The sequence below is a fragment of the Alosa sapidissima genome, chromosome 10 (assembly GCF_018492685.1).
Source record: "Alosa sapidissima isolate fAloSap1 chromosome 10, fAloSap1.pri, whole genome shotgun sequence".
Classification (NCBI taxonomy): domain Eukaryota; kingdom Metazoa; phylum Chordata; class Actinopteri; order Clupeiformes; family Clupeidae; genus Alosa; species Alosa sapidissima.
The window spans coordinates 36,460,144-36,487,146 of NC_055966.1; the positions used below are offsets into that span (position 1 = coordinate 36,460,144).

The following is a 27,003-nucleotide window of genomic DNA, read 5'->3' on the forward strand; positions in this document are numbered from 1 at the left end:
CATTTAGAAGGTAACCTTGTAATGTTTCAGTGGTGTACAAAAAATAATGATACGCTGACCTTATTTGAATTTGTTTAATGTGTAAATAAACATTAGAAACAAATTACATGTGTGGATATTTTTTTATTTCTAAATAAGCAAAGATCATAGATTAAAATGAATTGTCTGAAATATTCTACTTCAATACAGCAACATACAGGTTTGCAGCATGTATTCCAATGGCTGTTGTATTTAGAAAAGACACAGAGACACACATACACATAGCCTCGGTTTCCCCATGCTGCCGTACACGTGCCATTTTATTTGCGCTGCTAGGCAGCCTGGATTCCATGGACCAAATTTTCACCTCAACGAAGGAACCAAGAACGGAGGGGGGGACAGCAAGACGATGACGACACACCAAAACGGTTATGAGCTACGTACAGACGCATTTGATAGACATTCGTAGCGCCCAATAAACGGCTCTGGGCATTCATAAACCACGTCTCGAATATGAGAAAATGAATGTGTAGTTCCCAGACCCAGAGATGAGGTCTGCCGTTAGCCAGGCTAACATACACATACACACAAACACACATGCAAATGCATGCAGACACACACACACACACTTACCTTGATGACACTTGTTTTATTCCCAAGAGGTGGAAGGTCTGATGAGGTCCTGGTAAGAGAAATAAACCGGTCTTATAAGGATTATCTTAAGTTCAATGACAATACATACTGGTATATGTCTATAGAATAGTAAACATATGAATTGCAAATGTACCATATTTATTTAGACTACATTATGCCTTTGATCTACATACAGTAATGGATTATTACGCAACACATACAGCATGACATCAGCAATGTGACCCACAGTGTCCCAGTGCTATAAATAGTAACAGCACATAGACGTTTCTAAACTAATGATAAGAAAGCCCAGATGACCCTGCTGGCCCTCTCTCTCATTCTCCCCTTTGGCTCTTCTTTTGCTTTTCAGCCGTCAGGGAAAAGATTTACTCTGATTGGCTGTTTAGTTTGGCCACTTGTTGCTAAGAAGCACAGTGTGTTCACCATAATGAGATGCAATCCTAATGGTTAGCTTTTTGTCTCTGGATGACTAGATATAATAACACAGTTTTACCTGTTTCATTAGAGTTTTTTCCTCTTGCTATCTTCCACAACAACAAGAACAACAACAACAAAAACACAGGACTGACTATAGTGTCATTTGCAACTTATTATCAAACATTTTTAATTAAAAGTTGCATTCTGTCTTTAATGAGCAAGAGTGAAAATGCTAAGCTTTTTTACATTTTGTTTTGTCTGCACCCACCTCTACAGTACTAGCAGCAGAATGTAGCTATACATGCTAGATGGTGGGCAGTTGTTGCTTTGTGCGCAGTGAAATGTTTTGTTTTTTTTGCCATTCAAAGGCAATACAAGGCACCTAAGTGGTCAATCAGTTTTGTGGGTGCGTCCAAGTTTGCCCAGTGTGCATCTTCCATATAGGATAGGGGATATGTACACATTTAATGCATTTATTTTGATCTTAACACAGGGGAAGAATTTAGAGATTTATACAGGTCTGATCAAACACAGAATGCATTGGGCTATTTTAATTCTTTCTGCACTAGTCATTATGAGTATAAATTGGCATTGTCGTCTCCAGATGGATACACTACCTATTGTTGCAGAGGTGGAACAGTACACGTACACACACACACACACACACACACACACACACACACACGGCCCTTTGCCTTCAGTTCTCTTCCACTAGCTTCCTCTTCCTCTAAAACAGACAATTATGCCACTGCTACATTAGTACAATGTTCATTATACCCGCATAAAAAAGCTCAAGGCAGTAAATGCTCTTTTCCTGCCTTTCCACTCATCTTTGTCTCAGTGCACATATGATTCAGCTCTGAGCTGGGACATGATTGGCTGTGTAACAGCTGCATGCGTAACTGTTGCATAAAGGCGGAGGCACTTCATTTAGATGATTATGATGACAGTAAAGTGCAGTCAAGTATACAAAGTGGATTAGTTTCTGTGTGTGTGTATGTGTGTGTGTGTGTGTGTGTGTGTGTGTGTGTGATGATTGAAGTTATCATATTATGCTTAAGTGGTGTCTCAATTAATGGCTGTGCTGCCTACAAAGGACTGTACATCGCGCGCCACGACCGTCAGTGAAGGAGCTCCGCAACATCACAACGAAGAGATCAAGACAGACTGGTTCTCCCCCACACGAACAGTGCGCTACACTGGAAACTGCCATACATAACTTTCCAAATACACCCGACATAGTTGTGATTAATAAACACACCAAAGCCGTTACAATAATAGAAACTGGTTGCTCTTTCTATGCTTACATGGACATCTGCTATGCTTCGAAACTGTTGAAATATCAACCATCATGTTTTCAATAACTGTGGCTACTCCTGTAAAATCATTGCCCTCATTTTTGGTAGTTTAGGCCATGTGCACAAGATGTGTGTACGAGGCCTGCAGATCTGTGGACTACATAAGAACAAGGCCAAGAAACTGACAAGATATTGCTCTGTATCAGCAGTAATTGGCAGCCTCTACATATGGAGGCGTAGGTGCCACCTTTACCCCTAATGTGTATAATGGACTGGATATTGGCTGCTGTTGTACACCTTTCTATCAAAATTGGATTATGCCATGATATATGCTTATCTTCTATTCCAAATAAAGAATTTAAATGTGTGTGTGTATACGTATATAAGTAAGTATATATACACAGATATATACTATATATATATATGTGTGTGTGTGGGATGATTGAAGTTTTCATATTATGCTTAAGTGGTGTCTTAATTGGGCAAACGCCTAATCAAACATTTGGGGAATCTACACTGGGAGCTCATTCTGCAGTTAGTCACCAGTGGGCGCTATATTGTAACAGATGCAAGGATTTGAGCACTCTCAGGCTCGTAACACTAGCCAATAGGCAGTTTACATGAAATTGACAGGAAATGACACACACAAACATACACATACAAAGTCTACTCTGCACAGCAGTGCAAACACACAGCTGATTGGAAGATAAACTTTTGCTTTCATGTGAACAGATACACACACACACTCAAACACCACCTGTGACAATGAACACATTAGAGCATACACTCTGCAGATAGTCTGATAAGCACTGATTACGCACATTCCACATGGATAAGCTCCTGTCCAATATACAGACATGTGCATAAACACACACACACACGCACACAAACACAAACACACAAGCACACGCTAATGGAATACAAGTGCTTTAGTGTTAGCAGATTGGAAGATGCAATTATTACTCTGATTTTGTATTACTAATATTTCATGCACATGCACATGATGTTAGTTTCTAAAGCATTGGTTAAAAAGAAACAAATTTAAGTCACACAAATTGTTTGGTTCTCTCTGATTTTGTGGATACTTTTCACACCACAGAAAACAAGACATTTTACATTCACATGCACACACACACGCACATGCACACACACACAGAGAGAGAGAGAGAGAGAGAGAGAGAGAGAGAGGGGGGGGGGGGGGGGGGAATAAGCAGGTGCAGTAAGGCCATTCATCCATTCAATCCATTCAGCTAATAAGGCCCACATTATCACTCCCAAACACACTGTGTACACACACACACACAGACAAGACACCCACACACACTGTAGCTGGAGTAGTAGTCTGTGTGTCTGTGTGTGTGTGTGTGTCGAAGAGAGGGAGGGGGGCAGAGACAGAGAGGTATAAATATGGAAGATCCTAGAGGAATTCATCACATCCCAGCACGAGAAGGGGAAAAGTAGGAGGGTGCGAGGGAAACAGACAAGGAAAAGAGTGACCTTTTGAAGGACAAGAGAAGAAGAGTGACCTTTTGAAGGACAAGAGAAGAAGAGTGACCTTTTGAAGGACAAGAGAAGGATAAAGAGAAGAAGACGACGGCCGAAGAGAAAGACGCAGAAGAAGCAAGAGGGGAAAACACAGAGGAAGGGGACAAAGGGGAAGGAATCACACTGAAATCATCTTCAGGTGAGACGTGCTATTCACACCTAACTTTCAGGTGAGCTGAAAAGAAAATAAATTACATAAAATAACTGCATGCAAAGGAAAAAAAATCAAATCAATTAAAAAAAAATTGAGACTACGGCATTTTCTTGTCAGTCTCTCTCTCTAACCCAGAAAAACCTGACATTTCCTCTCTGTGTTGACACAAAACCTGACATTTCCTCTCTGTGTTGACAAGCATCCTGCATTCTGCTTTGTTGCGGTAGGTCATCATGTTTGGAGCTCACATCCATGCGGCAGAAAGGGCTCTCCTACTTGGTGCTTTTCTCATGAGTCTTCTCACTCCATGCCTCTCGGTCTACAGAGGAGGGGAGTGCTACTTCAACACCAAAGGTGCAAACCCTCACACACACTCACAGACAAGCGTGTACACATGCATCCATGCGCGCACACACACACACACACACACACACACACACGACTCATATGGCTCTGCAGTACCAACTACCCTTTCTGTTGAATTCTTAGTGATGATCTTATCTAAATCAGAAGCATCTGCTTTCCTGTGTGTGTGTGTGTGTGTGTGTGTGTGTGTGTGTGTGTGTGTGTGTGTGTGTGTGTGTGTGAGAGAGAAAGAAAGAGATTTTACAATAGAACGGTGGATGTTATTGTATTGTTTTCTGCAGGATTGTGTGAGTACCAAGGACAGGCGTATGGTATCGGAGAGAGCTGGCTAACTAAGGACTGCTACCAGTGTGTGTGCATGGAACCATTTGGAGTTGGCTGCTGTGAAGAGTGAGTCCTCGTCTTATTTGGGCGCACAACACACACACTAAATAACCCAAGCATATCATCTTATGAATGTGTAGGCTATTTCATTTGATTGATATAGCCTAGAGAATTAAGAACAATTGCAAAATGTCAAGAGTTGATTTAAAATATGTCCATTGTTCAAAATATTGACTAAGGCAAATATGTCTACTTCAGTTCTCTATCAGAAGTGTGAGAGTGTCTTCTTCCCACAGCGCGTCGCAGCCTGTTGATTACCCCGACTGGTGCGAGGTCATTAAGAAGCCAGACTCCTGCATCAGTGTGGCGGTCATGAGGGCCAATCGCAAACTGCCCTGCCTCTATGGAAAGTGGGGAAGGCTGCGAACCGAGACCTGGAAGTCGGACAACGACCCTATGTTCTGATCTACTGACACCTGACAGCCTGTGATGCAGCCAATACAGCCAAGATTTGTGCAGGAAGTGACAAACGCACAACAAAACTCCACAATCTGTTTAAAAACATTTGCACACAACAACTGCAGCTATTTGTAGAATATTTGACTGGTTGTCATATTTTAAGTTTAACATACATCACTATGAAATCCCATGTGTCTGAACTACTGATTGGTGAAATAAAAAATCTGTTTAACTACTTAGGAAATTGTTGTTCATTAACTTCTTGACTTTGCTTATTTTGTAATGAAATCTAAAGGTCCACGTTGGGGCTTTTAATCTGACAAAGTTGACAGGGCTTTGGCCTGATAATTGAAACTGTGTCCTAAGTGTGTTGTAAGTATCTCATTCAACGTAATTCAGGCTAAATTGCGGCAAACGCCTAGTGAAGGCTTACTTACGCTACCTCATTCAACAGGCCGGTGTTATAACAATAAACACCTGTCTGCATTTGGCTCGAAAATGAATAGACCGACATCATCAGGCAAAGCAGTAATGAATCTAAACAGGTAGATTAGCGTTGTGCTAACTGGTCACATGAACTATCTCATGTCACGTGTTAATATTCAGGTTTCAGGAAAGTTTTTTTTCACGGGGAAAGAGAAGAACTGCCCCCTTCCCGCCTTCGTTTGGCTATCATTGGAGGCTACTAAGAAAATGTGCATTTGGATAGGACTTACTCTATGTCACTCCCTTTTCTTACCATGTTGCCACACCTCCTTCTTTAACCTGGTTTAGAGTAATTGGTAGCTTCTGTGAAGTGGACCTTGCTAAGGGAAATTTCTAAACTCAACAAAGCGAACTTTACTAAACATACGTGATCAAAGGTGAGTTGACACTAGTCAAGCTAGTTATAGCCTCGAGGAAGCCCCTAAGTAAGGCTTTCTCGCAAGAATACTGAGCTCAAGTTGTAAACGTAACTGCTGTACAGTCTGTGGCTCAGGTGTCTGTTAACGTCAGTCAACTGTAGTTATTTTGGTCTCTCTATTTTACTTTTGTGTCTGTTTGCGGGTTGACTGTTGTTGTTATTGTGCAGACAGCGAGGGCAACGCCACTCTGTCAAAGCTTGTGTTTGAAGGAGTGTGTACGCTTCGTTGCCCGAGGCAGTGTCACATAGGAGGAATTGCTAACACACCATATGAATTTAACCTGCAACATGATACGATCAGCAATTGCATTATTTACTAAATGGGAAACGTACATGGTGTTCAGTTGGTCTTTTCCTTGTGGTAGGTTAGTTTGCAAGCACAGCTTTGTACATTTCGGTTGCCTAAACCGGTTTTGCAAGGAGTTGTTCAACTTCGGCCATAACATGCCTACTAACACTGCAATTTCCAAGACGAAACCTCAACACTGTCAAAGTCTACAGAGGTGTTAGCTAGATGTTGCACGTGTCGAGCGGGAGCACCTGACCAGTGTTCTGTTGCCGTGAGTTCTGTGCCTCACGAAGAACGGATTAAGCGGAGGCCACATCTGTTGAGCTGTGTGTGAGTTGATTCTGTGTTGAAAAGAAGCTTGTTGGAGGGATTGGGGGAGGTGGTTATTCCTGAGTGAAGAATTATGTCACGTCAGCCAGTACACATAGGATTGCTGTTGTATGGGTCGTTTTGATAGACTGAAACTGTGTCCATGAAAATGTGCATAAGTCCAGGACTTGGCTTAATGAGGGGTTATCTGGTGGGCTACACCGGATATCTGATTCAACAAGCTATTTCAGATAGATCATTCAAAACTGTAATAACACCCCTGTGTAATAAGTTTTAAAGGCTTTATATCTGATTTGTCTTTCAGAATGGACAAAACACCCCCAGACATCAGCTAGATGTCACTGACATTTTTCTTTTATTATTATTATTATTATTTTGCCTGAAGTTGGATGGCTTTGATTCAGTCATGTGAAACACAAAAATGGACGAGTTAGGCAGCCAAGTGAGCAAGGTTGTGGTGCTGCCTGGGTAATCATCAAGAAGTTGAGGCATATTTACAAATACCCCCCTACACACACAAAACAGAGATACACACACTATACACACTGAACAGCTGCAGCAGTTTTGAGGTAGTGGACTCAAGGAAGGCGAGGAAAGATGGAGTGTGGAGAAAGTGTTTTCTGCGGAGGGGGTGAATTGGAACTGGACCCTGACATCGTAAGCGAAGAGGCGGGCAAACTCTACTCGGAGCTCCAGGTAACCAATCATGACACTTGCCCATGGTGATTGACATAGCTTTACCAGCCTGTTCCTGTGAACTTGCTTTGTTGCCGCTCAACTTCCTCATTTTTATAAATAATTGTATCTCATTTCCTCATTCCTCACCAGTGTATCTGTCTTGTAATTTGGCCAAATGCTAGAAGGCTTTCACTGCTCTGGTGGTCTTTGTAACAAACACTTAATTTGATAGAACTTTCCAATATGTATTCCAGGCCACTGAAGCAAAACTAATCTCTAGATATAAAAGGTCGGCTAATGGCTATAAAGATTTAATTGCTTGTATTTGTGTCATACACATTGGCTTATTTCCTACAGGTTAATGTCCCCATCTCGTCGTTTCCTACGATCTCACACACTTTACCTGAACTTGCTTCTCTAATCCAATCTGCTGTTGAATTTGTTCCGCTATCTCTTATTTCTCCTGTCCCTGACCATCCTGTCTCCTCCACACCCCAGTCTCACCCCAGTCTCACCCCAGACTCACCCCAGTCTCACCCCAGTCTCACCCCAGTCTCACCCCACCCCCGTCTCACCCCAGTCTCACCCCATCCTCACCCCATCCTCACCCCATCCTCACCCCAGTCTCACCCCAGTCTCACCCCAGTCTCACCCCAGTCTCACCCCACCCCCGTCTCACCCCAGTCTCACCCCAGTCTCACCCCAGTCTCACCCCAGTCTCACCCCAGACTCACCCCAGTCTCACCCCAGTCTCACCCCAGTCTCACCCCATCTCACCCCAGTCTCACCCCAGTCTCACCCCAGTCTCACCCCACCCCCGTCTCACCCCAGTCTCACCCCAGTCTCACCCCAGTCTCACCCCAGTCTCACCCCATCTCACCCCATCTCACCCCATCCTCACCCCAGTCTCACCCCAGTCTCACCCCATCTCACCCCATCCTCACCCCAGTCTCACCCCAGTCTCACCCCAGTCTCACCCCACCCCCGTCTCACCCCCGTCTCACCCCATCTCACCCCATCCTCACCCCAGTCTCACCCCAGTCTCACCCCAGTCTCACCCCAGTCTCACCCCATCTCACCCCAGTCTCACCCCAGTCTCACCCCAGTCTCACCCCAGTCTCACCCCAGTCTCGTGCACCTCTCACCCGCTCTTTTGCCCTCTCCCGCTCCCGGCAGGCTGTGGTGGAGACCCATGGGTCCGCCGTGGTGGAGTCCCTGGTGCCGGTGATGGTGTGGGTGCTGGAAGGCCTGGCCAGTAGCCGGGCCCAGCTGCGAGAGCGGGAGGAGGAGGCCGAGCGGGGGAAAGTGGACAGAGAGGAGCTGATGGAGAGGTACCAGAGCGAAAGAACTCTCAGGAGGGAGAGCCAAGAGGTGAGAGGTCGTCACCACGGTGATGTTCACTAATAATCAGGCCTTGAAATTGGAAGTTGGAATTCATGTGTGGCCTGGGCTGTTCAAGATTTGAAAAAAGATCATTAAAACGGCTTTGTTTTAATCTGATCACTGCAGACACAGAAAATGTCCTTGCTTTGTGCCCTACCGAATTTAATAGAAAAATGTCTTCTCATTTATGACAATTGGACCACAACCCATAGTAATAAATGCCATGTTTCTGTATGTATTTTTGTTTGTTATGGTTAATGTGTTACGGAGCCCCTAAGGGGACATGAGCAAAATAAAATCTAAAGTTTAGTTTCACGTGCGCACATGAAAGTTTCACGTGAAAAGGTTTTGCGTGCGCACACAAAACTTTCATGAAAGTTTCACGTGAGCACATGAAACTAAACTTTAGATTTTTATTTGCTCTTGTCCCCTTAGGGGCTCCGTAATGTGTAGACTTGACACATTTTTTTAATAAAACATTTTGATACTTTAATCAGCATGAACAAATGGAGTGTCTTTAAAACCCTGGATCAAGTAATCTGACGCCATACTCGCCCAAGGACACAAAAAGAAAAGATAGGTAGATTATTGTGTTATAGCGTGTATATTACAATAGGCAAGGCAAGTTTATTTATAGCGCATTACATACACAGGAGTAATTCAATGTGCTTTACATAAACAAAAGCAAAGAATACTACACAACACTACTGTAGGTGTTTAGGTGTTTAAAAATAAAAAATAAAAAAAAATAAATAATAAAAAAATAAAAGCAGGTTTTGTTCTCTTTGAGCATATAGTGAATATGCTGAATATTGTTTAAATATTATATCAGCACATTAGCTAGGACATACTGGCTTATTAACACAACTAGAAAATTTAATTTCGAGGAAACCAGTGCATGAAAATATAAACATACTGTATATTAACATAAAATGCAAAACCAACTTTTATTTGATAACAGTTGGCAGAAGTCATAGTTGATAACAACTGACAGTTGAGATGGCTTAACAGTTAAATAGTTGAGTAGTTTAAATAGTTTAATTATTTAATAGTGAATTATTGTAGTGAGGACATTTATTTTGAAACAGTTGTGGGCAGAGGAAATAGTTGAACAGGATCTGTAGAGCCAGATTGTATATTTAAAGCCTGAGACAGAGTATATAGTTTAAAAGTTAAATGTAGATAGTGTAACAGATGTTGATAGACAGAAAGTTGAATGGATGTTGATAGGCAGATTGTTTAATGGATGTTGATGGGATAGTTTAATGGGTAGATGACTGAATGGTTTCCAAGTCTCCTTTTCAAGACCTACGTTACAAAGTTTGAACGAGGTTTCTACGTTAAACGGTTGAAGCTGAACTAGAAAATGTAATTTCGAGGAAATTACCAGTGCATGAAAATATAAACATACTGTATATTAACATAAAATGGCAAACAAACTTTTATTGGGAAACAGTTGGCAGGAGTCATAGTTGATAACAACTGACAGTTGAAATGGCTGAACAGTTAAATAGTTGAGTAGTTTAAATAGTTAAATTATTTAATAGTGAATTATTGTAGTGAGGACATGTATTTTGAAACAGTTGTGGGCAGAGGAAATAGTAGTCTTAAGAGAGCCAGATTGTATGCTTAAAGCCTGAGACAGAGTATATAGTTTAAAAGTTGAATGTAGATAGTGTAATGGATGTTGATAGACAGAAAGTTGAATGGATGTTGATAGGCAGATTGTTTAATGGATTTTGATGGATAGTTTAATGGGTGGATGAGTGAATGGTTTGAAGAGGATGAATGGATAGAAAGTTGGATGGAATGTGCCTTATATCCTTGTAGAATGGAGAGACACAGAGAGAGTTGGCCTAGTTAAGCAGAAAGCAGTTGATACAGGTGCAATCAGTTTAACTGGCCCTTTGATGGGTCCTAGTAGTGAGCAGCTGGAAGTTGATACAGGTGCAAATCAAGTTAATTAGTCCATTGTGATGTCATAGTGCTAATACAAAGTCTATGGGGAAAAATAAGCTTGTTTTTTATTAATATCTCAAAAAGTATAACGTTTGCAAAAGTAAAAAATACATTCCCCACGTGTCCTTTTCAAGACCTACGTTACAAAGTTTGAACGAAGTTTCTACGTTAAACGAACAGACTTCGGATAACAGAACAGTGCATTTTCATGCACTGTAATAATCCTCCTGCCAGTCTGTGTGGGTGTGTGGGGCTCTTAGAAGATAGCCAGTGACAGTAATCTTTTACCCCTGGGTCATTTGGGCATTTATTTTCACACCATGGATACAGTAGTCTAATACTCTTATAATACAGTGCAAGAGTCTGGTTGACATATGTACCAAATACTGGAAAAATTGTGTAATTTTGTCGTATCATATCAGCTTGGATTCGAGTTAGATAAAATGCATCCTTGACTTGTTTATAGGTTCTGGTTAGACACAAACTGCATTTCGTTGTCTCTGTACTTGTACTCTGTACAATGACAATAAAGTTGAATCTAATCTAATACTGGGAAAAATGAGACCATCTGAAACTTTACGAGAATGATCCTCTCGATTTTTCAGCTTTAAGATTAATGAATTTTATTTACAAGAAGTTTGGAGTCATGGTGTCACCTTGTGTTAGTCGTGCATTGTGTGTGCAAATTATCAGTGTGCAAATGGGCAAATGACCACATATACTCGTCCCATGCTGAGACCTATGCACTTGTGAACGCCATCGTATTATTTACTGTAATTACAGACCTAGCTACCTCCCTATTCCCCAGGGAGATAGCTAGGTCTTTAAGTAATACATAAAATATTAGATATAAAGATAATTCTATATAAACATTTTACACTCTATAAGCAGTTGTCTCTACATTCTAGAAAAGGCTAGAGGCCATTTGTTGCTCAGCTGAATCTGTAATTGAGGGGTGGCCTTGAGTTACTTCCTGACTCAAATGGTGGCACGTTTGGCCTGGAATATTTACAGCTGTAATATGTTTCAAAGCAGAAGATTGAAGTGTTTGGGAGTGTAATCCTCTCCTCCTCCTCCTCTCCTCCTCTTCCTCCTCCTCTTCTCCTCCTCTTCTCCTCCTCCCTCTCCTCCTCCTCCTCCTCCTCTTTTCCTCCTCCCTCTCCTCCTCCTCCTCCTCCTCTTCTCCTCCTCCCTCTCCTCCTCCTCCTCTTCTCCTCCTCCCTCTCCTCCTTCTCCTCCTCCCTCTCCTCCTCCTCCTCCTCTTCTCCTCCTCCCTCTCCTCCTCCTCCTCCCTCCTCTCCTCCTCCTCCCTCTCCTCCTCCTCCCTCTCCTCCTCCTCCTCCTCCTCCCTCTCCTCCTCCTCCCTCTCCTCCTCCTCCCTCTCCTCCTCCTCCTCCTCCTCCCTCTCCTCCTCCTCCTCTTCCTCCTCCCTGCCCTCCTCCTCTTCCTCCTCCCTCTCCTCCTCCTCCTCCCTCTCCTCCTCTTCCTCCTCCCTGTTCTCCTCTTCCTCCTCCTCCCTCTCCTCCTCTTCCTCCTCCCTGTCCTCCTCCTCTTCCTCCTCCCTGTCCTCCTCCTCCTCTTCCTCCTCCTCCCTCTCCTCCTCGCCCTCCCTCTCCTCCTCCTCCTCCTCTTCCTCCTCCCTGTCCTCCTCCTCCCTCTCCTCCTCCTCTTCCTCCTCCCTGTCCTCCTCCTCCCTCTCCTCCTCCTCTTCCTCCTCCCTGTCCTCCTCCTCCTCCCTCTCCTCCTCGCCCTCCCTCTCCTCCTCCTCTTCCTCCTCCTCCTCCTCCTCCTCCTCTTCCTCCTCCCTCTCCTCCTCGCCCGCCCTCCCTCTCAGAAATACCTGGAGCTGGATGACCAGTTTGAGCAGGAGCGCCGGGCCATGAGAGGAAGAGAGAAAGAGAGGGAGCGGAGAGAAAGAGAGCTGGAGAGGAAAGCAAGGGAACAAGCTGACCAATGTGAGACTTCCTTACAGCCGCGGTCTCTTACTGCTGTCCCTAACCCACCTTCAGCCCCGTTTAAACTCAAACATAACACGACACAGAAAGAGTGTGTGTGTGTGTGTGTGTGCGCGCGCGCATGTATGCGTGTGCGCGTGCGTGTGCTTGCGTGTGCTCAGAGTGACTCAGAGAGCGTGTGTGTTTATGTGTGTTCTTATGTGTGTGTACTTTTTCCAATCTACATGTTGCTGAAGAGGCTTTGAAGTGTGTGTGTGTGTGAGTGTGTGTTTTGTAATCCAATACTCATTGTGTGTGTCTTATTTGATACAGTGCTGGCCCTGGACGAGCAGAGGACCGGTCTGTCTCGGGAGCTGAACACGCTGAAACATACGCACAACAAGGTCAGCCAAAATACGTTGGCTAATATGTATCGGGAAAACCCTAGCGCTGAAGAGAGAGAGAGAAAGAATATATAACACAGAGAGAGAGAGAGAGAGAGAGAGAGAGAGAGAATATATAACAGAGAGAGAGAGAGAAAGAATATATAACACAGAGAGAGGGAGAGAGAATAACCCAGTGACCCCTCTTCTGTTTCAGTTGATGCTGACGTATCGGGAGCTGCTGGAGAAGAGAAAAGACTCAGAGAGAGAGGGGTCTCCTTTTAGGTGACTTGTCCCTCATATTGTGTTCTCATGACTTCTCAGAGTCAAAGTGTTTAAACCCAACACAGGAAAAACATGCAGTAAATGTACTATCATATCAAACTATACTGTTGTATTCTGACTGTTTTACTCTGCATTTGGATAGTTTTAAGAACGCTGATGTATTTTGTGTTTCGCTGTTCAGGAATCACATTCGCTTAAGGAGTGTGGAGGTCCAGCCTGTTCACGGCCATGTAGAACCCAGACTTAGTGAACAGGTAGGACCCCATTATGTACAAGTTAATTACTCTCATCGGAGACAACCCACCTGAACGCACACACATACATACACACACACACACTCAAACACACACATACATACACACACACACACTCAAACACACACATACATACACACACACACACTCAAACACACACATACACACACACACACACACTCAAACACACACACACACACACACACTCAAACACACACACACAGACATACACTTAACGTCAATTCTTTCTCTCACATGACAGAATGAATTGAAGTCCGATGTGCCTTCCATTCCCATCCTTCTGGAGCCACCAGTGACCAAGGACGACCAGGCGGTCAACGACGTCAAGAGGAAGTCCATCAGCGACCCTTCCTTCATCATCGACATCATTAGTTCCACCCCAGAGTTGAGCCAGCTGGCTCATTACATGGAGGCCAGGTGAACAGTTCCCGCTCGTATGCGTCCTTTTAGAACTCACTCAGTCAGTTCCAGCAGTGTTTCTGAAACGGTGGGTCGGAACCCTAAAAGTGGGTTGCGGAACCGTTCTGGGTGGGTCGCGGAGCTTGTTGTTAAAAAAATAAATAAATCAATTTAAAATGCTACCTTATCAGATCTAATATTGGACCTTTATTTTAACAGACTTTATTCGTAGCCAATGTCAGTCATTACCATGGACATAGACAATGTTGATGTGACCGGTCATGTTAGACATACTGTAATATAAGCGGTAAACGCAAGTAGGCTGCGACCCTGAGTATTTGAAGTAGGATATGGATTCACTTAAATTGAGGACAAAATAGGACAGAAACCCCAGTGTGTGGTGTGCAGTAGATGGCTGGCACATGAGAGCATGAAACATCAAAACTAAAACGCCACATGGAAACAAGGCACCCCTGTCAAAGTGATACCTGTCGAGTACTTTGAAAGGTGACATCAGGAGTTGAAGACTTCAGTAATGCCAAACATCTGCATTTTCCAAACAACAGTAATTCCACACAGCTGTGCAGAGGTGATATGTAAACAATGCTATGTAATGTACAGGGATGGTAGTCGCACACACACACACACACACATTTTCTTCACACCAGTCTACCAAGTGTGACTTAAGTGATAGGCGTGCACAGTGTGTGTGGTGATTTCAAACAGGGCGTGCGCAGTGTGTGTGGTGATTTCAAACAGGGCGTGCGCAGTGTGTGTGGTGATTTCAAACAGGGCGTGCGCAGTGTGTGTGGTGATTTCAAACAGGGCGTGCGCAGTGTGTGTGGTGATTTCAAACAGGGCGTGCGCAGTGTGTGTGGTGATTTCAAACAGGGCGTGCGCAGTGTGTGTGGTGATTTCAAACAGGGCGTGCGCAGTGTGTGTGGTGATTTCAAACAGGGCGTGCGCAGTGTGTGTGGCGATTTCAAACAGGGCGTGCGCAGTGTGTGTGGCGATTTCAAACAGGGCGTGCGCAGTGTGTGTGGCGATTTCAAACAGGGCGTGCGCAGTGTGTGTGGCGATTTCAAACAGGGCGTGCGCAGTGTGTGTGGCGATTTCAAACAGGGCGTGCGCAGTGTGTGTGGCGATTTCAAACAGGGCGTGCGCAGTGTGTGTGGCGATTTCAAACAGGGCGTGCGCAGTGTGTGTGGCGATTTCAAACAGGGCGTGCGCAGTGTGTGTGGCGATTTCAAACAGGGCGTGCGCAGTGTGTGTGGCGATTTCAAACAGGGCGTGCGCAGTGTGTGTGGCGATTTCAAACAGGGCGTGCGCAGTGTGTGTGGCGATTTCAAACAGGGCGTGCGCAGTGTGTGTGGCGTGCGCAGTGTGTGTGGTGATTTCAAACAGGGCGTGCGCAGTGTGTGTGGCGATTTCAAACAGGGCGTGCGCAGTGTGTGTGGCGATTTCAAACAGGGCGTGCGCAGTGTGTGTGGCGTGCGCAGTGTGTGTGGTGATTTCAAACAGGGCGTGCGCAGTGTGTGTGGTGATTTCAAACAGGGCGTGCGCAGTGTGTGTGGTGATGTGTGTGTGGCGATTTCAAACAGGGCGTGCGCAGTGTGTGTGGCGATTTCAAACAGGGCGTGCACAGTGTGTGTGGTGATGTGTGTGTGGCGATTTCAAACAGGGCGTGCGCAGTGTGTGTGGTGATGTGTGTGTGGCGATTTCAAACAGGGCGTGCGCAGTGTGTGTGGCGATTTCAAACAGGGCGTGCGCAGTGTGTGTGGCGATTTCAAACAGGGCGTGCGCAGTGTGTGTGGTGATGTGTGTGTGGCGATTTCAAACAGGGCGTGCGCAGTGTGTGTGGCGATTTCAAACAGGGCGTGCGCAGTGTGTGTGGCGATTTCAAACAGGGCGTGCGCAGTGTGTGTGGCGATTTCAAACAGGGCGTGCACAGTGTGTGTGGTGATGTGTGTGTGGCGATTTCAAACAGGGCGTGCGCAGTGTGTGTGGTGATGTGTGTGTGGCGATTTCAAACAGGGCGTGCGCAGTGTGTGTGGCGATTTCAAACAGGGCGTGCACAGTGTGTGTGGTGATGTGTGTGTGGCGATTTCAAACAGGGCGTGCGCAGTGTGTGTGGTGATGTGTGTGTGGCGATTTCAAACAGGGCGTGCGCAGTGTGTGTGGCGATTTCAAACAGGGCGTGCGCAGTGTGTGTGGCGATTTCAAACAGGGCGTGCGCAGTGTGTGTGGTGATGTGTGTGTGTGGCGATTTCAAACAGGGCGTGCGCAGTGTGTGTGGCGATTTCAAACAGGGCGTGCGCAGTGTGTGTGGCGATTTCAAACAGGGCGTGCGCAGTGTGTGTGGCGATTTCAAACAGGGCGTGCGCAGTGTGTGTGGCGATTTCAAACAGGGCGTGCGCAGTGTGTGTGGCGATTTCAAACAGGGCGTGCGCAGTGTGTGTGGCGATTTCAAACAGGGCGTGCGCAGTGTGTGTGGCGATTTCAAACAGGGCGTGCGCAGTGTGTGTGGCGATTTCAAACAGGGCGTGCGCAGTGTGTGTGGCGATTTCAAACAGGGCGTGCGCAGTGTGTGTGGTGATGTGTGTGTGTGGCGATTTCAAACAGGGCGTGCGCAGTGTGTGTGGTGATGTGTGTGTGTGGCGATTTCAAACAGGGCGTGCGCAGTGTGTGTGGCGATTTCAAACAGGGCGTGCACAGTGTGTGTGGTGATGTGTGTGTGGCGATTTCAAACAGGGCGTGCGCAGTGTGTGTGGCGATTTCAAACAGGGCGTGCGCAGTGTGTGTGGCGATTTCAAACAGGGCGTGCGCAGTGTGTGTGGTGATGTGTGTGTGTGTGGCGATTTCAAACAGGGCGTGCGCAGTGTGTGTGGTGATGTGTGTGTGGCGATTTCAAACAGGGCGTGCGCAGTGTGTGTGGCGATTTCAAACAGGGCGTGCACAGTGTGTGTGGTGATGTGTGTGTGGCGATTTCAAACAGGGCGTGCGCAGTGTGTGTGGTGATGTGTGTGTGGCGATTTCAAACAGGGCGTGCGCAGTGTGTGTGGCGATTTCAAACAGGGCGTGCGCAGTGTGTGTGGCGATTTCAAACAGGGCGTGCGCAGTGTGTGTGGTGATGTGTGTGTGGCGATTTCAAACAGGGCGTGCGCAGTGTGTGTGGCGATTTCAAACAGGGCGTGCGCAGTGTGTGTGGCGATTTCAAACAGGGCGTGCGCAGTGTGTGTGGCGATTTCAAACAGGGCGTGCACAGTGTGTGTGGTGATGTGTGTGTGGCGATTTCAAACAGGGCGTGCGCAGTGTGTGTGGTGATGTGTGTGTGGCGATTTCAAACAGGGCGTGCGCAGTGTGTGTGGCGATTTCAAACAGGGCGTGCACAGTGTGTGTGGTGATGTGTGTGTGGCGATTTCAAACAGGGCGTGCGCAGTGTGTGTGGTGATGTGTGTGTGGCGATTTCAAACAGGGCGTGCGCAGTGTGTGTGGCGATTTCAAACAGGGCGTGCGCAGTGTGTGTGGCGATTTCAAACAGGGCGTGCGCAGTGTGTGTGGTGATGTGTGTGTGTGGCGATTTCAAACAGGGCGTGCGCAGTGTGTGTGGCGATTTCAAACAGGGCGTGCGCAGTGTGTGTGGCGATTTCAAACAGGGCGTGCGCAGTGTGTGTGGCGATTTCAAACAGGGCGTGCGCAGTGTGTGTGGCGATTTCAAACAGGGCGTGCGCAGTGTGTGTGGTGATGTGTGTGTGGCGATTTCAAACAGGGCGTGCGCAGTGTGTGTGGCGATTTCAAACAGGGCGTGCGCAGTGTGTGTGGCGATTTCAAACAGGGCGTGCGCAGTGTGTGTGGCGATTTCAAACAGGGCGTGCGCAGTGTGTGTGGCGATTTCAAACAGGGCGTGCGCAGTGTGTGTGGTGATGTGTGTGTGGCGATTTCAAACAGGGCGTGCGCAGTGTGTGTGGCGATTTCAAACAGGGCGTGCGCAGTGTGTGTGGCGATTTCAAACAGGGCGTGCGCAGTGTGTGTGGCGATTTCAAACAGGGCGTGCGCAGTGTGTGTGGCGATTTCAAACAGGGCGTGCGCAGTGTGTGTGGCGATTTCAAACAGGGCGTGCGCAGTGTGTGTGGCGTGCGCAGTGTGTGTGGTGATTTCAAACAGGGCGTGCGCAGTGTGTGTGGCGATTTCAAACAGGGCGTGCGCAGTGTGTGTGGCGATTTCAAACAGGGCGTGCGCAGTGTGTGTGGCGTGCGCAGTGTGTGTGGTGATTTCAAACAGGGCGTGCGCAGTGTGTGTGGTGATTTCAAACAGGGCGTGCGCAGTGTGTGTGGTGATGTGTGTGTGGCGATTTCAAACAGGGCGTGCGCAGTGTGTGTGGCGATTTCAAACAGGGCGTGCGCAGTGTGTGTGGCGATTTCAAACAGGGCGTGCGCAGTGTGTGTGGCGATTTCAAACAGGGCGTGCGCAGTGTGTGTGGCGATTTCAAACAGGGCGTGCGCAGTGTGTGTGGCGATTTCAAACAGGGCGTGCGCAGTGTGTGTGGCGATTTCAAACAGGGCGTGCGCAGTGTGTGTGGCGTGCGCAGTGTGTGTGGTGATTTCAAACAGGGCGTGCGCAGTGTGTGTGGCGATTTCAAACAGGGCGTGCGCAGTGTGTGTGGCGATTTCAAACAGGGCGTGCGCAGTGTGTGTGGCGTGCGCAGTGTGTGTGGTGATTTCAAACAGGGCGTGCGCAGTGTGTGTGGTGATTTCAAACAGGGCGTGCGCAGTGTGTGTGGTGATGTGTGTGTGGCGATTTCAAACAGGGCGTGCGCAGTGTGTGTGGCGATTTCAAACAGGGCGTGCGCAGTGTGTGTGGCGATTTCAAACAGGGCGTGCGCAGTGTGTGTGGCGATTTCAAACAGGGCGTGCGCAGTGTGTGTGGCGTGCGCAGTGTGTGTGGTGATTTCAAACAGGGCGTGCGCAGTGTGTGTGGCGATTTCAAACAGGGCGTGCGCAGTGTGTGTGGCGATTTCAAACAGGGCGTGCGCAGTGTGTGTGGCGTGCGCAGTGTGTGTGGTGATTTCAAACAGGGCGTGCGCAGTGTGTGTGGTGATTTCAAACAGGGCGTGCGCAGTGTGTGTGGTGATGTGTGTGTGGCGATTTCAAACAGGGCGTGCGCAGTGTGTGTGGCGATTTCAAACAGGGCGTGCGCAGTGTGTGTGGCGATTTCAAACAGGGCGTGCGCAGTGTGTGTGGCGATTTCAAACAGGGCGTGCGCAGTGTGTGTGGCGATTTCAAACAGGGCGTGCGCAGTGTGTGTGGTGATGTGTGTGTGGCGATTTCAAACAGGGCGTGCGCAGTGTGTGTGGCGATTTCAAACAGGGCGTGCGCAGTGTGTGTGGCGATTTCAAACAGGGCGTGCGCAGTGTGTGTGGCGATTTCAAACAGGGCGTGCGCAGTGTGTGTGGCGATTTCAAACAGGGCGTGCGCAGTGTGTGTGGCGATTTCAAACAGGGCGTGCGCAGTGTGTGTGGCGATTTCAAACAGGGCGTGCGCAGTGTGTGTGGCGATTTCAAACAGGGCGTGCGCAGTGTGTGTGGCGTGCGCAGTGTGTGTGGTGATTTCAAACAGGGCGTGCGCAGTGTGTGTGGCGATTTCAAACAGGGCGTGCGCAGTGTGTGTGGCGATTTCAAACAGGGCGTGCGCAGTGTGTGTGGCGTGCGCAGTGTGTGTGGTGATTTCAAACAGGGCGTGCGCAGTGTGTGTGGTGATTTCAAACAGGGCGTGCGCAGTGTGTGTGGTGATGTGTGTGTGGCGATTTCAAACAGGGCGTGCGCAGTGTGTGTGGCGATTTCAAACAGGGCGTGCGCAGTGTGTGTGGCGATTTCAAACAGGGCGTGCGCAGTGTGTGTGGCGATTTCAAACAGGGCGTGCGCAGTGTGTGTGGCGATTTCAAACAGGGCGTGCGCAGTGTGTGTGGCGATTTCAAACAGGGCGTGCGCAGTGTGTGTGGCGATTTCAAACAGGGCGTGCGCAGTGTGTGTGGCGATTTCAAACAGGGCGTGCGCAGTGTGTGTGGCGTGCGCAGTGTGTGTGGCGATTTCAAACAGGGCGTGCGCAGTGTGTGTGGCGATTTCAAACAGGGCGTGCGCAGTGTGTGTGGCGTGCGCAGTGTGTGTGGTGATTTCAAACAGGGCGTGCGCAGTGTGTGTGGTGATTTCAAACAGGGCGTGCGCAGTGTGTGTGGTGATGTGTGTGTGGCGATTTCAAACAGGGCGTGCGCAGTGTGTGTGGCGATTTCAAACAGGGCGTGCGCAGTGTGTGTGGCGATTTCAAACAGGGCGTGCGCAGTGTGTGTGGCGATTTCAAACAGGGCGTGCGCAGTGTGTGTGGCGTGCGCAGTGTGTGTGGTGATTTCAAACAGGGCGTGCGCAGTGTGTGTGGCGATTTCAAACAGGGCGTGCGCAGTGTGTGTGGCGATTTCAAACAGGGCGTGCGCAGTGTGTGTGGCGTGCGCAGTGTGTGTGGTGATTTCAAACAGGGCGTGCGCAGTGTGTGTGGTGATTTCAAACAGGGCGTGCGCAGTGTGTGTGGTGATGTGTGTGTGGCGATTTCAAACAGGGCGTGCGCAGTGTGTGTGGCGATTTCAAACAGGGCGTGCGCAGTGTGTGTGGCGATTTCAAACAGGGCGTGCGCAGTGTGTGTGGCGATTTCAAACAGGGCGTGCGCAGTGTGTGTGGCGTGCGCAGTGTGTGTGGTGATTTCAAACAGGGCGTGCGCAGTGTGTGTGGCGATTTCAAACAGGGCGTGCGCAGTGTGTGTGGCGATTTCAAACAGGGCGTGCGCAGTGTGTGTGGCGTGCGCAGTGTGTGTGGTGATTTCAAACAGGGCGTGCGCAGTGTGTGTGGTGATTTCAAACAGGGCGTGCGCAGTGTGTGTGGTGATGTGTGTGTGGCGATTTCAAACAGGGCGTGCGCAGTGTGTGTGGCGATTTCAAACAGGGCGTGCGCAGTGTGTGTGGCGATTTCAAACAGGGCGTGCGCAGTGTGTGTGGCGATTTCAAACAGGGCGTGCGCAGTGTGTGTGGCGATGTGTGTGTGGCGATGTGTGTGTGGCGATGTGTGTGTGGCGATGTGTGTGTGGCGATTTCAAACAGGGCGTGCAAATACCATCAAGGGACATGTTTGGGCAGAACTATCAATCGTGATGAACACACATTAAATTGTTTTCCATGTCACAACCTAAAACCCCAGTATTAAGTGTCTTGTGTATCTGTGTGTGCAGCACACCAATCCGCAGCGCTACAGATAGCAGCGCGGAGAAGAGCAGCCTGCAGGATGAGATGAAGGAGCCCTCAGAGGATGGGGAGAAAAGAGAGGAAGATGGAGAGAACAGGGAAGAGAAGAACAAAGAGGACTCTGTGGAAAAAGAAGATGGAGAACGAAGAGAAGAGGCAAAGGAGGAGAAGGGGGTGATGGAAGAGGACGTGGCGGAGGAGGACGAGGAGGATTTGGAGAGTCTGGAGTGGGAGCTAAGGAACACAGACTCCGTCTTCTCAGAGCTGTCTGAGCTCAGCAGAGAATACCTGGAGAGTGTGGACCAGGGGGCCAGCGTGAGAGGTGAGGAGAGGTGAGGAGAGGTGAGGAGAGGGAGGAGAGGTGAGGGAGAGGAGAGGAGAGGAGAGGAGAGGAGAGGTGAGGCAGAGGTGAGGGAGGTGAGGAGAGGAGAGGTGAGGAGAGGTGAGGGAGAGGAGAGGTGAGGGAGAGGAGAGGTGAGGGAGGGAGGGAGGAGAGGTGAGGGAGAGGAGAGGAGAGAGAGGAGAGGGGAGGGGAGGGAGAGGTGAGGAGAGGTGAGGAGAGGTGAGGGAGGTGAGGTGAGGAGAGGTGAGGTGAGGTGAGGTGAGGTGAGGAGAGGAGAGGAGAGGAGAGGTGAGGTGAGGTGAGGTGAGGTGAGGTGAGGTGAGGTGAGGTGAGGGAGAGGAGAGGTGAGGTGAGGTGAGGTGAGGTGAGGAGAGAGAGAAGAGGAGGAGAGGTGAGAGAGAGGAGAGGAGAGGTGAGGAGAGAGGAGAGGTGAGGAGAGAGGTGAGGTGAGGGAGAGGTGAGGGAGAGGAGAGGAGAGAGAGGAGAGGTGAGGGAGAGAGGAGAGAGAGGAGGGAGAGAGAGGAGAGGGAGAGGTGAGGAGAGGTGAGGTGAGGAGAGAGAGGAGAGAGAGGTGAGGTGAGGGAGAGGAGAGGGAGGGAGAGGGAGAGGTGAGGAGAGGTGAGGTGAGGAGAGAGAGGAGAGAGAGGTGAGGAGAGAGGAGAGGAGAGAGGTGAGGGAGAGGAGAGGAGAGAGAGGTGAGGGAGGGAGGAGAGGTGAGGGAGAGGAGAGGTGAGGGAGGGAGGGAGGAGAGGTGAGGGAGAGGAGAGGAGAGAGAGGAGAGGAGAGGTGAGGGAGGTGAGGGAGAGGAGAGGTGAGGGAGGAGAGGTGAGGAGAGGGAGAGGTGAGGGAGAGGGAGGGAGGGAGGTGAGGGAGGTGAGGGAGAGGAGAGGGGAGGTGAGGGAGAGGTGAGGAGAGAGAGGAGAGGTGAGGGAGAGGGAGGGAGGGAGGAGAGGTGAGGGAGAGGAGAGGGGAGGTGAGGTGTGAGGGAGAGGGAGGAGAGGTGAGGGAGAGGGAGGGAGGGAGGGAGGTGAGGGAGAGGAGAGGGAAGATAGGTGAGGGAGAGGGGAGGTGAGGGAGGTGAGGGAGGTGAGGTGTGAGGGAGAGGGGAGGTGAGGGAGGAGAGGGAGGAGAGGAGAGGAGAGGTGAGGGAGGAGAGGAGAGGTGAGGGTGAGGGAGGAAAAGGCTGACTGAAAGTAAGACTAGTGGGACTAGTGTTTCTGATTATAGGGATTATAGGGACTATAGGGATTATAGGGACTATAGGGAAGATGAAAAAGACGTTATAAGAATTTAGAGGCTTTACGGAGTTAATGTCTTAAACTAGTGAGCTGACTAGCTAACAGGCTGTAGACTTGCCTTGCAGAGACTCCAGACAGAAGTGATACAAGCTAGCCAGCAACATAGTGGTTTGTGTGATACATGATGATAAGCAGTAAAACACAGAAGCACAAAACTAATAACAGTGGACAGCAAGTTGGCTCACATGCGTCACACTGGCATGAGATATCAGGTTTTGTTGGTTTGTGTATATTTGTTGATCTCATGGTCTCTCACCGTGGCTGAGTGTTTTTTTTCTTCATTGCAGGCAGCACTGACCAGTTTGATGAGATTGTTTCTCAGTATGAGGAACTAAAACGAACCCAGTAAGTTTCCACTGTTGAAACTGATTTCTAATACCTTAACAAATAGTGTTGTGACTCCCGCATCTCTATGGGGCTGCGTAGATTGGTGTTTAACTATCTGCATCATATCGGCCCCATGTTCATAGCTTTTTGTGTGTCACAGGCTGTGTTCAGGAGTCAGACTCTTTTCTGTCTATGATTCTCTCATTTCAGTCTTAGGGCCCACACACACGGCCGTCGACGCGACAGCTATTTATGGCAGGCGACCGGCAAAATTGAATAGAATCTATTGAAGTGAATGGGGCAACGCATGCGCCAAGTGGAACGACGGCCGTCGCATCGAATCGGCCCCTTTCTATTTTTCAGGGCAATTTTGATACGTCATAATAAAAAACAGATGTCTGGTCAGTGTGTCTCCACTGAATCGATAGGTGATCGCGTCGCCAGTAGTGTGTGTAGTAAAGCGATTAACAGAATTCCACTGTCGCCTCGCCGGCCGTGTGTGGTGGGCTTTGTTTCTATCCACACATCCATCCATCCTTTACGTGTACACAATCCTTTTTTTTCCCCCCTCTCGCTCAGCGAAATGGTGGACGCAGCCAGGAAGGCCCTGATCTGTCGCGTCGAGGAGCTGACCAATGAGAGGTCAGCTCTTAACCTGGAGGTCAGCTCCTCTCAGGAAACCATCGCACGATTGGAGGGCAGAATGAGGGAGATGGAGGAGGAGACGAAACGGTAAGAGCAGGAAGCCAGGTTTGCAGGAAGCAGGAAGGAAGTGGCATTTGGCAGTGTGCTGATAGAAGCAGGAAGCAGGAAGGAAGTGGCATTTGGCAGTGTGCTGATAGAAGGAGATTCTTTTCACTATCTGCCACATGTTTTGTTTGTGCTGTGGCCAGTTGGTGAAGGACTGAATGAACTGTTTTGCAGAGTTTTTGTCAGTGATACTGGTCTGACGTGGTCTGGTCTGTCCCAGATGATCACTTAAAGAAACACAGCCACAACAAAACGATCAGAAGATACAGGCATACAGAGGAGCGATGGCTAACTCTCTTTTGTAGACCTGTCAGGTTCACTGTATGTCACATAGTTGTCTCATACAACTCCGTGGTCCCCAGTGGCCTAAAGATGTTCTCATTATCTCTGTCTTGATTTCACGTCATGCGTCATGCGCCCATTTCACGTGTTGTCGTTCATGGTCTCCATGGCAACCTCTTGTCCTTTTCATGTCCTCCCTATTTCCTCTCTGCCCCGCAGACTTCGCAACGAGCTAGAAGCCATTCAGTCAGATGACCCTGATGTGAGTGTGCGTGTGAGTGTGAGTGTGCGTGTGAGTGTGTGTGTGTGTGTGTGTTTCTATCCATTCTGAGTGATAACAATAAATCATAGGTCATTCATGAGTCATGTTATTATATAAAATAGCTAAATATTCTATAGATACCTCTTTGATGTTCACTATTCTATAGATACCTCTTTGATGTCCATCTCTCTTCTGTCTCTATCTCTCTGTCTCCATGGTGCCCAGGCTGTGCCCATGTCCCTGCGGAGGTTCTCGCGGTCAGAGATGGCGCGGGTGGTCATGGAGAAGAACCAATATAAGGAGCGTCTGTTTGAGCTGCAGGAGGCTGTGAGGCGTGCACAGACTCTCAGGTGATCTAGCCGGACACTTCTCTATCTCTACCTTGCTCCTTGCCTCCTGAACTAAGCTCAGTATGTACTACACACAGCCGTGTGTTTGGGGCAGCCGTGGCCTACTGGTTAGCGCTTCGGACTTGTAACCGGAGGGTTGCCGGTTCGAACCCCGACCAGTAGGCACGGCTGAAGTGCCCTTGAGCAAGGCACCTAACCCCTCACTGCTCCCTGAGCGCCGCTGTTGTTGCAGGCAGCTCACTGTGCCGGGATCAGTGTGTGCCTCACCTCACTGTGTGTTCACTGTGTGCTGTGTGTGTTTCAATATCTCTAGCTCAGTGGTCCAAATGGGTGGCAAGGCATTACAGCAAGGGGTGTGACACTGCTTTTTTTTGTTTTTTTTTTCCATTCGCGCACAATGTGGTAACTCACACACTACACATTTCAATCATACTGTACGTTAAACAGTACGTACTCACACAGCAAGACAAATAGCAAAAAAATCTGTCATGCCAGAAATCTATTCGGATCGAATCGGAGCTGGAACATTGATTGTGACGTCTTTTAATCAGACATTGTGAACTTGTTCAAAGTACACAACATATCCAATAGGAATTCAGGCTGATTAAAAAGGTAGTCAGAACTGATTCAGGGCTAAAATTGTGTCAAAATCGCACAGTGTCTGCTTGGCACTACAGCACAGTAATAAATCATGTACATGTAGGGTTGAGCGTTGCCATAGACGTGACAAAAAGATTTTTGAAGAGAATATAGGTTTTAGTGACGGAGGACGAATTGAAGTGAAGCCATGAACTTTTCAGCAGCATGTCACTCAGAAGTGAAACGGATAAATCACCAAACGGGTTACTTCACAGCAGACTCAGCCTTTGAGCTTTGGGCGGTCAGACACAAATTGCATTTACTAAATACCTGTTCTGTACACAATGGCAAATAAACTGAATCTGATCTAATTATGGTCTCTGGTGCTGTAACAATGCTCTGTTTTCTGTCCACCTTTAGAGTCACCAAAGATGAGAGACCTCCTGTTGAGGACCGGAAGAGCAGTGTCTGGACAAAGTGAGAAGACTTGTTTTTAATTTTCATTAAAGACTGACATTATGCAGTCTGTATGTACTGTATATCTGCAGTTGAAACCAGAAGTTTACATACCATGTACATACACATGCTAAAGTTGACTAAAAAGAGGAATAAAAAACATCTTTTGGGTTTGATCTTAATGCCTTCATTAAAAAATGAGGAAAAATCCAACCTTTAAGGACACCAATTTTCTTTGTGAAAGAATAATGTATCGTAAATAAATAAATGTTCTTCCTTAAAATACAGGGGCTCATAAGTATACACGATTGGCATTGGGTACTTTTACATAAGATTGTCTCTCGATGCAAATCAAACCAGCTATTAGGCTAACTGAAATAAAACCATGCCAATATCTTGGTATGGTGAAGGGTACACTGCAAAAAATGAATTCTAACCAAGTGTTATTGATCTTATACTAAGATTAAAAAATCTATTTGGTATTGTTTTTAGTATGAAAAGACTTACCTAGCGCCCTCTCAAAAGATCATTTTGACTTAATTTAAGAAGACTTTAACTTATTTTAAGGAGTCTTATCAAGACAAATTTGCTCAACGCACTGGCAGACAAATTTGCTTGTTTTTAGGACAAATTTGCTTAACGCACTGACAGACAAATTTGCTTGTTTTCAAGATGAGATGTCTTAAAATAAGTCTTTTTTTTTTTTTTTAAATTAAGTCAAATGATTTCACAAGAAAGCGCTAGGTAAGTCTCTTTATACTGAAAACAATACCAACTATTTTTTTTTATCTTGATATAAGATTAATAACACTTGGTTAGATTTTGTTAGATAAGCAGTTTTTGCAGTGTATGTGATGATGTGGGGCTATTTTAATTCCAAAGGCAAAGGGGAATTTATCAGGATGCATTGTATCCTGGATCCATGAAATATCTGGCCTTTAAAAATAATAATCTGCCTGCCTTTATGGCATATTTAACATAAGGGGTATGTATACTTATGAGCCCCTGTATTTTAAGGTCAAAGGTCTAGGTGTCATACTGATTGCTGATGTCCCTCACC

General features: G+C 47.5%; 2 protein-coding genes across 3 annotated transcripts in view; both read left to right on the plus strand.

The window, feature by feature from the left end:
• The first annotated feature begins 3,804 nt into the window (after positions 1-3,804).
• Positions 3,805-5,433, plus strand: msmp2 (microseminoprotein, prostate associated 2). Its single transcript, XM_042108206.1, has 4 exons — positions 3,805-4,032; positions 4,275-4,401; positions 4,695-4,803; positions 5,034-5,433. The coding sequence occupies exons 2-4, from the start codon at positions 4,281-4,283 to the stop codon at positions 5,200-5,202; spliced, it is 399 nt and encodes a 132-aa protein (XP_041964140.1). The 5' UTR covers positions 3,805-4,032; positions 4,275-4,280; the 3' UTR covers positions 5,203-5,433.
• A 458-nt stretch (positions 5,434-5,891) lies between these two features.
• The window catches only part of si:dkey-17m8.1 (C-Jun-amino-terminal kinase-interacting protein 4), a 31,139-nt gene continuing 10,027 nt past the window's right edge, over positions 5,892-27,003 (plus strand). The window contains exons 1-14 of one of the 2 annotated variants that reach the window (XM_042108098.1): positions 5,892-6,059; positions 7,024-7,415; positions 8,574-8,768; positions 12,574-12,694; positions 13,007-13,077; positions 13,274-13,341; positions 13,523-13,595; positions 13,858-14,033; positions 21,284-21,618; positions 23,225-23,282; positions 23,844-23,996; positions 24,516-24,558; positions 24,784-24,908; positions 25,908-25,964. In XM_042108098.1, coding sequence (XP_041964032.1) covers positions 7,317-7,415; positions 8,574-8,768; positions 12,574-12,694; positions 13,007-13,077; positions 13,274-13,341; positions 13,523-13,595; positions 13,858-14,033; positions 21,284-21,618; positions 23,225-23,282; positions 23,844-23,996; positions 24,516-24,558; positions 24,784-24,908; positions 25,908-25,964 — 1,574 coding nt within the window. In that variant the 5' untranslated portion in view covers positions 5,892-6,059; positions 7,024-7,316. Of the gene's footprint in view, positions 6,060-6,449; positions 6,720-7,023; positions 7,416-8,573; positions 8,769-12,573; positions 12,695-13,006; positions 13,078-13,273; positions 13,342-13,522; positions 13,596-13,857; positions 14,034-21,283; positions 21,619-23,224; positions 23,283-23,843; positions 23,997-24,515; positions 24,559-24,783; positions 24,909-25,907; positions 25,965-27,003 lie in introns of those variants that run through there. The other variant, XM_042108099.1, reaches the window with a different exon arrangement.

Excerpts from the sequence above, each read along its gene's own strand:
- msmp2 (XM_042108206.1), top strand. The coding sequence starts at position 4,281 with ATGTTTGGAGCTCACATCCATGCGGCAGAAAGGGCTCTCCTACTTGGT. Across the intron at positions 4,402-4,694 it reads GTGCTACTTCAACACCAAAG|GATTGTGTGAGTACCAAGGA; the intron begins GTGCAAACCCTC and ends TGTTTTCTGCAG. Across the intron at positions 4,804-5,033 it reads GGAGTTGGCTGCTGTGAAGA|CGCGTCGCAGCCTGTTGATT; the intron begins GTGAGTCCTCGT and ends TTCTTCCCACAG.